The sequence below is a fragment of the Paramacrobiotus metropolitanus genome, unplaced genomic scaffold (genome assembly GCF_019649055.1).
Source record: "Paramacrobiotus metropolitanus isolate TYO unplaced genomic scaffold, Prichtersi_v1.0 Parri_scaffold0000123, whole genome shotgun sequence".
In the NCBI taxonomy this organism is placed as follows: domain Eukaryota; kingdom Metazoa; phylum Tardigrada; class Eutardigrada; order Parachela; family Macrobiotidae; genus Paramacrobiotus; species Paramacrobiotus metropolitanus.
This window is the reverse complement of record NW_026570343.1, coordinates 379,111-392,261: the sequence shown is the minus strand read 5'-3', so window position 1 is coordinate 392,261 and position 13,151 is coordinate 379,111. Positions and strand designations below refer to the sequence as shown.

General features: G+C 41.6%; 2 protein-coding genes across 4 annotated transcripts; one reads left to right on the top strand and one right to left on the bottom strand.

The window, feature by feature from the left end:
- Positions 1 to 1,669: 1,669 nt before the first annotated feature.
- LOC129598453 (uncharacterized) lies at positions 1,670 to 6,228 on the top strand. Of its 3 annotated transcripts, none has more exons than XM_055496358.1 (4): positions 1,670 to 2,134; positions 2,198 to 2,708; positions 3,654 to 4,112; positions 5,077 to 5,583. In XM_055496358.1, the coding sequence occupies exons 2-4, from the start codon at positions 2,270 to 2,272 to the stop codon at positions 5,430 to 5,432; spliced, it is 1,254 nt and encodes a 417-aa protein (XP_055352333.1). In that variant the 5' UTR covers positions 1,670 to 2,134; positions 2,198 to 2,269; the 3' UTR covers positions 5,433 to 5,583. The 3 variants fall into 3 exon arrangements, with proteins under 3 accessions (XP_055352333.1, XP_055352332.1, XP_055352334.1); XM_055496357.1 differs by having other exon boundaries at positions 2,195 to 2,708; XM_055496359.1 differs by lacking the exons at positions 1,670 to 2,134; positions 2,198 to 2,708 and having other exon boundaries at positions 3,831 to 4,112; positions 5,077 to 6,228.
- Positions 6,229 to 8,535: 2,307 nt separating this feature from the next.
- LOC129598482 (metal cation symporter ZIP14-like) lies at positions 8,536 to 12,066 on the bottom strand. The gene is made up of 4 exons (XM_055496404.1): positions 11,708 to 12,066; positions 10,869 to 11,186; positions 10,653 to 10,803; positions 8,536 to 10,447 (listed from the first exon to the last, which is right to left on the bottom strand). The coding sequence occupies exons 1-4, from the start codon at positions 11,925 to 11,927 to the stop codon at positions 10,003 to 10,005; spliced, it is 1,134 nt and encodes a 377-aa protein (XP_055352379.1). The 5' UTR covers positions 11,928 to 12,066; the 3' UTR covers positions 8,536 to 10,002.
- Between the last annotated feature and the right edge of the window lie 1,085 nt (positions 12,067 to 13,151).

Genomic DNA, 13,151 nt, shown 5'->3' with positions numbered 1-13,151 from the left:
CACTGCGGTATAGACCTACCTCAAGGAAAAAATAGAAATTAAAGAAAAGAAATAAATAAAAAAATTAAATAAATAAATAAAAAAAATAATCAATAAATAAAATAAAAAAGAAAAAATCCCTTAATAATTATGTAGATAGTTTTAATATCCGCGTTGTGTGTTTATCTACTCTTTAATACGTTATTTATTTAGCTCAAGAGAAAAATAGGAAATAAAAAAATTCAAAAATTGTAAACAATTCTCTTAGTGAAATAAAGATTAATTGAAAAATTCCATGTTTTTGGTTCCGCGTTGTGTGCTTATTTGCTGCTTCCTTGCGCCTGCAGTATAATTATATTGACTTCAAGAAAAAAAATAGAAAATACAGAAATAACACAATTTAAAGGAATCCCGTAATAAAACAAGTCGATGCAAGGATTTTTATATCGGCGTTGTTGCTTGTTTGTTCGCTGTTTCGCTGCGGTGTAAGTTTTAATTGAAGAAAAAATTGAAATTAAATAATAATAAAGCAGTTTAAAGGGATTTCTTAATAAAAAATGTCGATACGATATTGTTTTAATATCGGCGTTGCGTGCCTGTTTGCAGCGCCGTACATGGCGGCGACAGACCGGATGGTCCCGTGTTTCTCCCTGCAACTACAGAACTCGGCGGTGCCGGCGCGCAGCAAGAAGGGCCGGTGTCCGGCGCCGCCCAAGGAGGCGGCCGCCTGCGTCTGGTCCAACTGCCGACGCGGCTGTCACAGCGATTACCACTGTGCGCGCAACCAGAAATGCTGCTACGCCGGCTGCAACTCCTTCGTCTGCACCAAGGCCATTCCTGAGGTGTCCTCCGTGTCCACGGATCTGTTCTACTATTGAATTGTTAATTGCCTTGAAATTGTTGTTTTTTCGGTGATCCTGTATTTTGTTGCGGAGAAGCTGGTTGCACTTTTATAAAAATAGCGGCAGGAAAAATGACTGTTGCCGGTATGTATAACTGATTTCACCGATATTTTGTTGCTTTTTTGTTTCTATGAAACGCTGATATTGTTGTACAGAGAAATTTGAAAAATAATGGGAATAATTCAGTAATAAATTGATGCTATTCAATGTCACGCAGCAGCTGGAATGTAAACGGGACAACTACAAGGCAGGGTTAATAACGGTTGGAAGCAACGGCGTAACAAGTATACCGGTCCTTGATCACAATTGGAATAATTTATCATTAATAGTCACCAGCAGTATCGATTGAAGTGACTGAAAATCTTTTTTTCAAAATTGTTTGATAATTTAAAATTTAATAATATTTCTGATAGTTTTATTTCTGATAATTTTCAAAATCATTTTCGCTTAAAATTTGAAATTGAATAAAATAACATGAAAGAAAGTACGCACGGAAATGAGAAACAATGAACAAAATCTGTTTCACGCGGGATAATTAATTTGGTTAATTAAAGACTGCTTATTAATTGATTAATACTTTATTACGTGCACGACATATTCCTGTACGTCAGGAACGTCACATGTTTTCGGGCGACCGGATTGTTTTCTAAAGGAAGTAAGCGTTTTGTGTGGCAGTGCCGATCGTAAGAACTTTTTACTTTTTTATAATAATTGCCTACACTACTAATACGATGTCAGGCGGGTACCTAATTAAGTAAGTACTTCAGTAATTTTGGCTGTTGATTGCCGTAAGCCGCAGACTTACAAATTGTTAGCCGCTATCTCAGGCTCTCAGTCGGCTATTGCAATGTCACTGTTGCCTAGGCCGCTGTTTCGGAATTTTATAGAGACTTTCGCCGAAAGTACGAGTGAAAGTACGTACATACGCTGACAACATCGGATAATAACGCATAATACATTGTTATCATAATAAATATTATTAGCATCATTATTATTGCATACTTCTATGGATCTTCCGTGGTTTTCGCGAGTTGGCTTGCCGTTTTTTGCCAGTACCGACATATGGAATTTTGTCGATATTTTTCTGTGTGTCAGTGTGCGATTCTCCCGGTGAAATTTTTATTTTTTATTGGCTTGATTCTCTCGTCATCTTGATGGACTTTATAAAGATTTTTTTGTCGTGACCTTTAATTCTGCTGATATCACGGAAGACAGGGCGCTGTGAATAATTTGTCAGCTGAGCGGCCGCCCGGGTACGTTGTGTAATTTCGTCGCTGCTGCTCAATAAACGCTGAACCGAATGTTTTTTTCAGCAGCGTTTATTCCTCGTATTTCCTTCATAATTCAAACTGTGCTCCAAATCGGTGACGTTCACGGCCCAGGCCACGATGGCCGAGGGCCCCGGGGAGTGTCCGGAGAAGCCGCCGGACAGCGGCGGCGACGGCTACAAAATCAAGCACTCCACCGAGTACCATCTGGCCAGTCAGGACGGCGCCGCCGGGGCCGGCCACTTTACCATCACCTTCCCGGATCTGGACAGCCTGCGCTCCCCGCATCCCAACCGCATGGGTGAGCAGTTGAAGCTGGAGCGGGGGGTGCTGGATCTGCTGACGCACTACCAGCTGGCCTGCATGGATTCCAAGGACGGCGATTTTATGACGTGCCGGGCGATGTATACGTTTCAGAAGGACGCACAGGAGCTGCAGTCAATGGCGCTGAATGATTACGGCCAGGGAAGGCTGCAAAGCGTGCGGGTGGCCACGACGGGGCATGAGATTGCGCCCATACCCGCCTGGATGGACAACGGCATCAGTCTGCAGATGTTCTGTAAGACTGCATTTCTTCTTATTATTTCGCTCAAATTAACTTTTTTTACTTACAGCATCAAATTTTTTCTCCCTGCAGTATTTCCGGCCTAATTATTTTGTTAAATAAACAGGGAATTTTTAGCATTTGCAAACTATAAAAGTATCTATAAGATATGTACAGTTATAAAGGAGCATTTTTTCACATAGAAAATACTAGTAATAAAACTTTAGTTTAAAGGTTCAAATTACAGTAATAAAGGTTGTGAATTATAAATTAAGCAAGAAGAACAGGCATCATTAATTTAAAATTATTATCTGCGTTTCTGAGGTAATTCTGTAATATTTTTTGAACTGCAAGGTTTCACTTCTGCAATAATTTCAACACAAAAAAATATAAAAAAGTAAAATATTTAGGAAAGTACTTAATGGTAGTAACAGGTGTCTGAAAAAAAAGTAAAGTAAATAAAGGTCATCCTGAATTGTTGTGCAATTGAAAAAGCGTAAATTGTTAATAATTATGGTTGATCAGAAATATTGTTTAAGAATTAAGAGCAAGTACTCTTATACGAAATGATCATATTACTTGTGGCTAATTAGTAACGTCAACAAAGATACGGTATTAATTTTTTAAGATTTATCAATGGCTGTACCGTGTACGCGAATGCTTTCATGGATAAAATATAAGCAAAATGTAAGTTGGTTAAAATGATGTAATTGAATTCATTGTAGAAAATTCCGCATGGACAATCCACAAGATTTATTGACCGCTAATTAGAATTTGAGTGCAGTTCATTAAACATTTTTTATATGATTATACCAAACAAACAACATAATTTTAGAAACTGAAAAATTTCCTCTGGTGATGGTCTAGTTTTGATTTTTTCAGCTAGTCACAAAATTAACGGCCTTTCCTTTTATTATGACACTGATATTAATAAAGGTTATCAGCGCATTCGATTTGCAGTTCAGAAAAAGTGTACATCAAAGCGCGGCACCCAGTCGACGCCGGGTGGCGACAACAAGCAGGGCTACAAGATTCCCTGGCGCGCCAGTATTCAGCTGGAGCGCGTCCCCGACAACTGCATCCTGACGGCGGTGCAGTTGGCCTTCATCAACTCGGACCAGGCCACGGGCAGTCCCAGTGTGCAGATCGAAATCTCCTCCACCAACGCCACCAATATGTACTTTGTCAACGATAAACTACGCAGCATCAACGGCCAGACGTACTGCGAGTGCTACGCACGCGGAGCTGGGACTGTTCCGCGACGCCTACTGCTTCGTCAGTATGCGGGTGCCATTGCGCCGCTTCCTGCAGGAATTGTTGGGCGGATTCCGGCGCACCATTCCCGAGTATACAACAGCCACGGCGGCCAGCGCTATCGCGGCCGACCGACCCGAGACGGTGGCGCTGGAAACCCGCCAGGTAATAATTGAGGCGACAGAATTAGTTTTTACGAATGGTGATACAGATTTTATTTGAACTCCGACGCTATTTATTTCTCCATGTTATTTTCGTATTTTTTTAATCCCTACGTCGATTTCAGGGCACAGGTTCGCAGCTGTCGCAGGCTGTTTTCACTTCTTGTCACAATTTTTTGGCGATTTCAAATCTCTGTACCTTCCAACCGCCGAATTATTTTCACAACATTCGAAGGCATAACGAAATGATAAATTAGAATAAATTCTTTAAAATAAAATTTTAATGGCTCTGTAACACTTTAAATACGTATTGTTATAAATTTAATATTACAATTTAATTTTAATTTACGAATTTAATTAAATTCGCTTTACAGTAAATTATGTATGCATAATTAGTCACATAAATTGAATTCGTTTTACATTTTAGCAGGCGTACTAGCACTTTTTTCCTCGGACCGTCTGATCATTTTACCTAACTCTAAAGCGGTGTTTTATTCAGTCTGCCCGAAAACTGTTTTTTTTAAGGCAGCTGTATTACCAACTCTTACTTATAATATAAGTTCGTTCGATACGAGTCATTTACTAGAGTTTCAGAAAAAGAAACATGTGGCGGAACGGGAATATTGTCTTTAATTTGCACATACGGAACAGAAAGCAAAATGTAAAGGTCATCAGTACAGCTAATCTTGTCCACTGAAAGTCACTAATATGCTAATGCCCTTTCCATTGTGGCTAAAATTTTAATGGTGAAGACCGTAAAGTGATGCCCCTTTGCCCACAGGGGACAACCGTTTTAAAGTTCTTTCATCACTCAGTTTCTCCGCCACCTGTCCGACACTTACTCTCCCACGTGTACATTCTTTATGAACACAGAATCGCTTAATGGCGCGTGCAGCGATAATTTACGGAAAAGGAATTAGTGTCTTCAACTGCATCCGGTCCTCATGTTATGGTCGTTGTTTTCGCAGGGCAGCATCCGGACCGAGCGGAAGGTCCTCGTCACCATCTGCCCAAAGATGTGCGCCATCTTCGCCAAGGGCGAACACGGCAAAGTGGCCACCTGGGAGATGGACTACAGCAAGGACGTGGTGGAGTCCGTCGTCGGCTCCACCCCTGCCAACAAATGCGCCAAACCAAAACCCCTCTCTGGCGAACCGCGCCGCATCGCGCCTTTCTTCCTGTACGAAACCATGAAGTTCTCCCTCAGCTGGGATATCCCGCAGCTGAAGCTCTGGGCGCAGGTGGCGTTCCTGGAACGTCTCTGCTACCCCGGTGTCGATCTCGAGCAGATCCCGGTCCTGGATGCGGTGCGCATCGTGTGTGACTACGCTGAAACGGAGGAAGTCGGGAGCCGGATGATCCTGTGTGGATTAGTCATTGTGCTGAATATTATGCATTCCTGTACCGCGCTGAATGACTGTCATGCGTTGAAAGATCTGGAACGGTTGATGGCGCCGAAACGGACGCTGTGGAAGAACGTCATCAAACCGGGGAAGCTGTGCCCGGACAGCAGTGTGCAGGTGAAGACCGCCGGGAAGACGGTATGCGTGCCGGTGAATATGGGGTTCTGGGTGTACCAGTTGAAGTGTAAGATACAGGGCACGGAGTGTATCCCCGTGGATCAGCAGCGGCTGTGTTTCAACGGCCGGGAGCTGAGCGACAACATCAGTCTGGCGGATTACGGGATAACGAAGGAGGCCGTACTGACGCTTATTCCCAAAGTGAAAGGCTGCCAGTAAAAGGGAAGACACGGCCGGCAAGATGCGGAACGGTACCAAGTGCCGCTGGTGTTTGGTCAAGCAGCCCGAGTTGTATGAATGGGTTCTTGGTTAAATTTGTCCGTCATGATAATGGCAGTCCGCTTCTCAACGAGGATTTTAATTTTATTTTTTTAACTTTTCAACGGTTAGTGGTTGTGGCATACTTTGATCGATGATGTCCTCCTGAAACAGCTTTCTTACCGGTGTTTCGTAAAGCGCTTTTCATCCAAGAAGCATGCCGGACAGAAGCTTAGCCTGGTTGATTTCAGATTATGGTGATTTTAATTTTTAACTATGTTGTACGCGATCTGTGTTGGCGGCAGCTGTACCAGAACAAGTCCAGTAAATTCGTTTCGTAAAGCGCATGGCACAACCACCGTAATAATTATCGACATTGCTTCCACACTACGTAGGTAATCAGGAACTACTTATCGCACAGAAAAACTGAGAAAATCAAGTGGAGTTTAATAAAGATAAGTGATAACTGCTCACCCACAACGCGGCTGATTTCTAACTCGTAGCAAACAGATGATCACTGGTCAGGTTTTCAACTTCGAACAAATAGATAAAAATGATAAATGTACGAAAGGTTGAGACTTGACTAAGCACAATGTTTTTATTATAATTTTATAGCATTTTTAAAAACAATTTTGTGCACAACATCGTCGATGTTACAGGTTCAACCTTGATCATCCAAAACTGCCAAGGAAAACTTGTGCTGTTCAATGGAAGTACGAAAAAGCTTCGGTAGTGTGATTAGGATACCTCGGTTGTGTTAGGTAGTAGATAATTCATATGTTCACTTTCACGATGGACATAACCTGGAAAGAAGCAGACGTGTAATGATAGCCTGAGGATTATTAATTCGTGCGTGTTAAGATGATTAGTGTAGTGAATCGGAACATGGGACAAAGTTTGCACTTGCACGGAAACCATCGCTTTCACCGATTATCAAACACTTCTTTGTACTGCCTTCTGACATGACAAATATTTAGTCATATATTTAGTCATGTTATAGTCAAATATTTTCCGCACTTAATTAAATCTGCACATAAGTATCATACCTGCACAAATTAAAATTATGCAATCAGTGTATGTAAATAATAGGTATCTGTAGGATGTAGTTAACTTGAGTTGTTTAAATATAGACTAAAATATATGCGAGTACGATGGTGGAGCCGTAAACTTTGATGAAAATGGAGAGAATAAACCCTGTAGCATGTTGTACTGCAAAATGCCGATTACATGTTAATATAGAAGTACTTATCCTTATATGGGCATGCGATGATTGTAAAACTTTGACAGAGATAATTATCTCTGTTTTTGTTTTTCATTAACTTCTGTTTTTTCACTTATTTCTATTTTAAAAAATACAAACAAGTGAAAAACAAAAATTAATGGAGCTGTTTAAATTTTGTCAAAACGGTAAATATGTACAGTAAACACACTGTACATATTGACACACACACACATAAGTATACATATTGTACATATTGTACACAATGTACATATTTACTGTAACTGTACAGATTTACTTACTGTAAGTCTCCTGTCTCCATTGACTCACAATAAAAAATTTTACAGCATTTTTTTAATGGTGCAGGAAAAGGTAAACAATTTCACTTACTGTGAATAAGAAAGAAAATAGCAAAAGGTAAATGCAATATAATTGTGTATCACTTCAATTATTTTTTAACAACAGGAAGAATGATCTGTACTAGCAAAAGTGTGTACATTTTTGTAGTTGCATCATGCACGTGGGCTACGTGACGTATCATACGTAGATTGCTGCGCGCACTTTTGATCTAGATGCCTCAGACTATTCTGTCCCAATAATATGCTGAAGTAAAATTTCGTAATTCGCAGTAGTTGATGGCGTTCTTTTGGGGTTTCTTGGGAATTAATAAGATTTGGCCTTGTATTGCACTTACCCTTATACTGGGTGCAACGGACATGTTGTAGCCAACCGCAGCTTTTAAATCGTAGGGAAAACTGCAATCCGTTCGGGCATTCCTGCTGTACACTAAACCCGAAGTTACAGATATAATATTTCGTACAATCCGTTTTGTCGGGAAAGTAGCCAAATCGAGATGGGCATTTAAATTTTGCCTCGGACAATAGTGTACCTGCAAATAAACACAAGACTGCCGAAGCATTTTTTTCACCGCATCAAACAACGCTTTTGCTGTTCGCGCTGCACCAGAATTACAGTATAATTTGCGATAGTTTGTATTACTATTTTAAAGTTCATACAAAGTAATATACATAATTTAAATTACAAACACGCTCCGGCCAAATGAAGTTCGTAGAGTGTGGCGACCTACCGACTAATAACAGACCAAGTATGGTCCAAAATCCAGAGGCACCGTCCATTTGGTCCGCGTTACAACTAATTTCCCGTTCAGCAAATTATCATGTACAGTTACATCTGCAGTGCATACGCTTTTTGAACAGTAAGTTAAAGAAAACAAGTGATAGATTAAAGCCGCAGTGTTTCACCTTGCTCGCTGGCGTGGGTTTCATACACGACGTCTGTTAAGTTAATATGATAGCGCTTATGCTATGTACAGTAATGCTAGTAAGCCTGCGACAAATAACCGATTCTCTACTGCGGCGATTTATTGTACGGTTGTCTCGGTAAAATGGTATTGCTATGTTCAGTACCTTCACCGAGAATGCCACGAATCTGCTAAGACGGTCGCTTGCGTTACTGTAGTCGCTGGACGAAATTGCAGCACGAGACAGGCACCAGTTGATCAACTGACGAGTCTAGTATATGGAAAACGACGCACACGCTGCGTGACGTTCTAAGTAAAGAGATTCCTGGCAAAGTGCTGACAGCGGCCGGACCTGAAAGTGGTGCAATTTCGTCTCGCGGCTACAGTACGTAATATAACAGCCAACACTGGCCTTTCTTATCGTCAGATACAATGTAATACCGGTCACAATGGGTGCCAACTTATGATATTTGTACTAGGCATTCAGGAAGGCGTTACGGACGGTTTCGGCTGAACGTTATGGAGTTTCTGGGAGATTCGTCATGTTTCATTTAAGGCCCTTTGCTGCAGTTTGCAGACTACTGTCGTCATACTGTCAACCAAAAATTTAAAATTTTCTCTTTTTTTGAAAATTAGAATTCCGAAAAACATTTTATCCACCGGTTCAGGTGTGTATACAGTGCAGATACACACAGTCACACACTGGTTATCACTTTCGATAGAAATCAAGCTAATATTACGTATCTGTGCTTACTGTCTTTGCTTGTGTCAAGCAACAAATAAATATGAGTTATATGACTGGGCTTGTAACCACTAATGAAAGATTAGTATCACTGTAAAGCAATGATAAATATTCCTCATTTCATGTTCATGTTCTATTATTTAAGTTGTTTCATATGATTGATTAGGTGTAGGTGTATTAAACTCTTGTAAAATCTGCCAATAAGCGCGGATCAGAAAGACGTACAGTTGGATAAATTAAAGTAACTTTAGGCTGTCTACCAAAAGCACATCTGCTTACCGATACACTACATAATACTCGTACCAGGTAAGTTTTTCCAGAAAACAAAGTTGCTCTATATGTGTGTAGAGAGTCACTGTGTGTATCTGTGACTGTCTGTGACTATTAGCCACCGCATACCACAGAAGTTTTTAGGAAACATGCTCCACATAATTTTAAAAAAGTACGTCTTCGTCCGAAGCACTTACTGTTTTAAGTATTTTAACGAAATGATGACTTATTGTTAGCTTCAAATTTCCATCATCAGCTCACAAAAATTATTTATAACCTGCAACTGAAGGCAATAGTAACCAGTTATGGCATGCTGGGCAAATAATTTGACGATACGAAACATAGGGTCACAAGAAGAAAACAAATATATACGCCAGCAAAACATTACACAAAGAGTTTCTGTAATTCTATAGCCAAGTATTTAATATGTAATTTTATTACACCAAGCGCAGACGCGTAATCTGTTTAAAATTTTCTTTAAAAACGAGAACAGTTGCCCAAAGCTTTGATCTCCTTTTCTGTCTCTCTCTTTAACATGGTCCGTCACTAGCGCTGTAATATGTGCAGCTATGAGGCTTTCTTTGAGGTTTGTTGAAACTACTATGGAACAATTTACAATCTCTTTTATACCGTGATATCGATATTGCCGCCGTAGCGCACTAGTACAAAAATCACCACAAACCCGGCCAACAACCCCACGCTCTGGATAATCAACATAATCACGCCCTCTTTCGTGCTGCGCTCCGTGGCCTCTTCCGCTGCTTCCGTCATTTCCGGTAGCATGTGTACCAACGATATGTACAAGAACATCCCGGCGGACACGGCAAAGATCCACGGCCCGGCGTCGGGTAGGTCGCCCAATAAAATACCCACGACCAGACCCAGAAAACATGTACAACCCGACAAGAAATTGTAGGCTAGCGCTTTACGCAGGCTCATGCCGGAATTAAGGAGAATAGCCAGATCGCCCAATTCGTGGGGGACTTCTTCGCATAGCACCGCTACGGATAGCGAGATCCCATTCCAGATGGAGATGGAGAAGGCGGCGCCGACGCTGATGCCGTCCACACTAATAAAACAACATTCGTTAAAGCTGATCAGTACTGTACATCAGTTTATCATTTGATTTTAATTAGCAGATGAAAAAAAACTATCTAGGAGGTTTGGGTGGTGCTTTCATGGTCCGAACAGTGTGCTTACAAATTGTGTCTGCAAAAGAAAGGTTATGGGAAATTTTACACAAAAATCAATGCGATAAACGGAACGCCAATTACAATCCGTCACCGGCGATGATCATCCATGCGACGGTTTTGATGGGATTGTCCGACAGCTCCTTCGGATCGATATTGGCGTGGCTATGCCGGTGGGCGTGGTCATGGTGTTCCTGCTCCTCCTTCTCACTAATCGGTAATGAAGTGACGCTGTCTGTTTTTTAAAAAAACAATAACTGTACGAATAGGATTGGACAAGCAGTGTTAAAGATGTCTCACTCATATTCAGCGTGGCTGCGCTCATGGTCTTCGCCGCCTTCTGCTTCTCCCTTCTACGTTTCCGACACGTCACCGCCATTTTAGATATCCGTTCGGCAAGCAGGAAGAAGCAGATGGCCGCGACGATTACTGCGGCTTTGCCTAGAAACCGCTCCAATTCCTCCGGGGTGTCGCTGGACAAATGGAAGGCTTGCGGGATGAGGTGAAAGATGGCGCTGCCGCACAGACAGCCCACGCCCAGCCCGACCATGCCCATCAGGAACTGGTGGTAGAAGTGAGCTTTCATGATGGGCAGGAACAGGACACCCACCACCGAACCTGTCCAGCGGCAACAAAGAAATGGTTTATGCGTTTTCTAACTAGATGCCTCAAAAAAAGAAGGTTACCACTGCAACTGTAACACTAAAACTCATCGGCCTACGAGCGCCTGCTGTGCGTAACTACTGACTAGAAGGTTTTCTTAGTTTTTAAATAAAATAAATTGGTTAGAAATAAAATCATTTAGTCTAAAATTGCAGAAGCAAAGTCCCACAAAGTCTGTTTTGGCTCAGACTCGCCTTTAAAATTATGTGCCTTTCACAACAAGGTTCAAGAATATCGGATGATAGCGTGACTTAAGGGCGCGCAAAATAGCGCGTAAACTCAGTGGCAATTTTAATTCGCGATAATTTAGCAACCGGATGCTACGCGTATAAACGATTTTTAGACCAATAATAATATATACAAATGATTTTAAGTAGAAAAATTATGGCTCAAAAGCAAAAGCTTTCTTGGATGTATACGAACCTGGTACCATGTGCACGGGCCATTTCTCTTGAACAAATTAACGTACTCTGTACCTAATGATATCAGAAGAACAGCCAGTGTCCCATAGCCCCATATTTCCGCTTCGGTCGGTACCCGGTGATGGGGCGGCACCACGGGATCGACGATGGAGGATGTATTATTCAACCACGGCATGCAAACGTTATGGTACGTGAACTGACAGATATTGGACGCGTCGGCAGATTGCCATGCGGACAGTAAATGGCTGGCGTTGCAGCCGCTGATCGGATCCATTGTCGGCTGCAGCTATCCACTTAAGGAAGTATGTCGTTTGAGTGTTTGTAAACACCGCGATCCTTGAGTTTACAGTTTGTATGCGGACTGACAGACAGTAATTTTACAACGCGGCGCTGTTGCTTGTAGACTGACAGTGGAAAGCCACAAACTGCAGACAATGACACGATAACCTGCACTATGCATGGGCTGAAGTTTTATTGGTAATAAAACTTGGCAGCTGATAAGTATAACAAAGCCGGCTGATCAACGTGCAGCGTGCCGCTTCACGGCATCAGCCGACCGATCACATAATTGGAAATACTGAGTATTCCCTACAACTGATAATAGCTACAAAATCGTTCACCCCGTTACATGCAAAATATGTTAAAGATTAAGCGCTTGGAAAATCATATTGCTGTTTCTCCTACCGGTCATTCTACAATGTAGACAAGATTATATTAATTTCGAAGAACATTGATGTTATTGTTGTCAGGGTTGTACATGTACTGTACTTGTGTTTCTTGACGTTGCCCTTCTACGATCCTGCACAAACTTAATAAGTACTGTAACAAACCCATTCACTAGCTGTGGTGAATAATGCGACACGTAGTTTGGTAAAATAGTAATAAAGCACTTCGACGTTTTTTGCGGTTGCGCCACAAGATTTTGCATGTGAAGCATTCAGCTGAACTGCCAGAATAAAGGCAGGTGATGGAAGTTATCGCCTTAGGTCAACATTTTCAGTTGATAATAATGTCACTATTCCATTTATACACTTTTTCCTAAAATACCAAATACATGCAGATGCAGTATATTGTTCACTCTTGTCAAAATAAACCAACATTATTGTACATCGAAATATCAGTGAAACGTTTCTGATCACTACAGTACTAAATAGTACATACTAGAAATGAACGAAGACACAGTTGAATCGCGGTCGAGTTTACGGCTGTGGTACCGAGTCATCGACCACAGATACGTGCTGAACTAGCCTCCGCTAAATTACGCTAATATACAAGGTCATCATATTTTGGCTACTATTTCTTCACTTCCGGATACTAATCGCGGCATCGGCCAAATTGCGGGTTACGTCAACAGGAAAACGCTCTTGAACTCTTACGCCGACTACCGCCTCCACAATCCCCGCCAAAATCGGGAGGCGGGGCTAGAAGGTCAGATCCGGTTACGCTGCTATGCTGTCGCTGTCATAAACGTCCTAGAATATGTACCGGCACGTCAGGA

Bases quoted from the DNA above. Each gene is read 5' to 3' on its own strand.
- LOC129598453 (XM_055496358.1), top strand. From the start codon at position 2,270: ATGGCCGAGGGCCCCGGGGAGTGTCCGGAGAAGCCGCCGGACAGCGGC. The intron at 2,709-3,653 runs GTAAGACTGCAT...TTCGATTTGCAG, and splicing joins CATCAGTCTGCAGATGTTCT to TTCAGAAAAAGTGTACATCA. The intron at 4,113-5,076 runs GTAATAATTGAG...TTGTTTTCGCAG, and splicing joins TGGCGCTGGAAACCCGCCAG to GGCAGCATCCGGACCGAGCG.
- LOC129598482 (XM_055496404.1), bottom strand. From the start codon at position 11,927: ATGGATCCGATCAGCGGCTGCAACGCCAGCCATTTACTGTCCGCATGG. The intron at 11,187-11,707 runs GTACAGAGTACG...GCCGCTGGACAG, and splicing joins TGTTCTTCTGATATCATTAG to GTTCGGTGGTGGGTGTCCTG. The intron at 10,448-10,652 runs GTAATTGGCGTT...TTGTTTTATTAG, and splicing joins ATCATCGCCGGTGACGGATT to TGTGGACGGCATCAGCGTCG.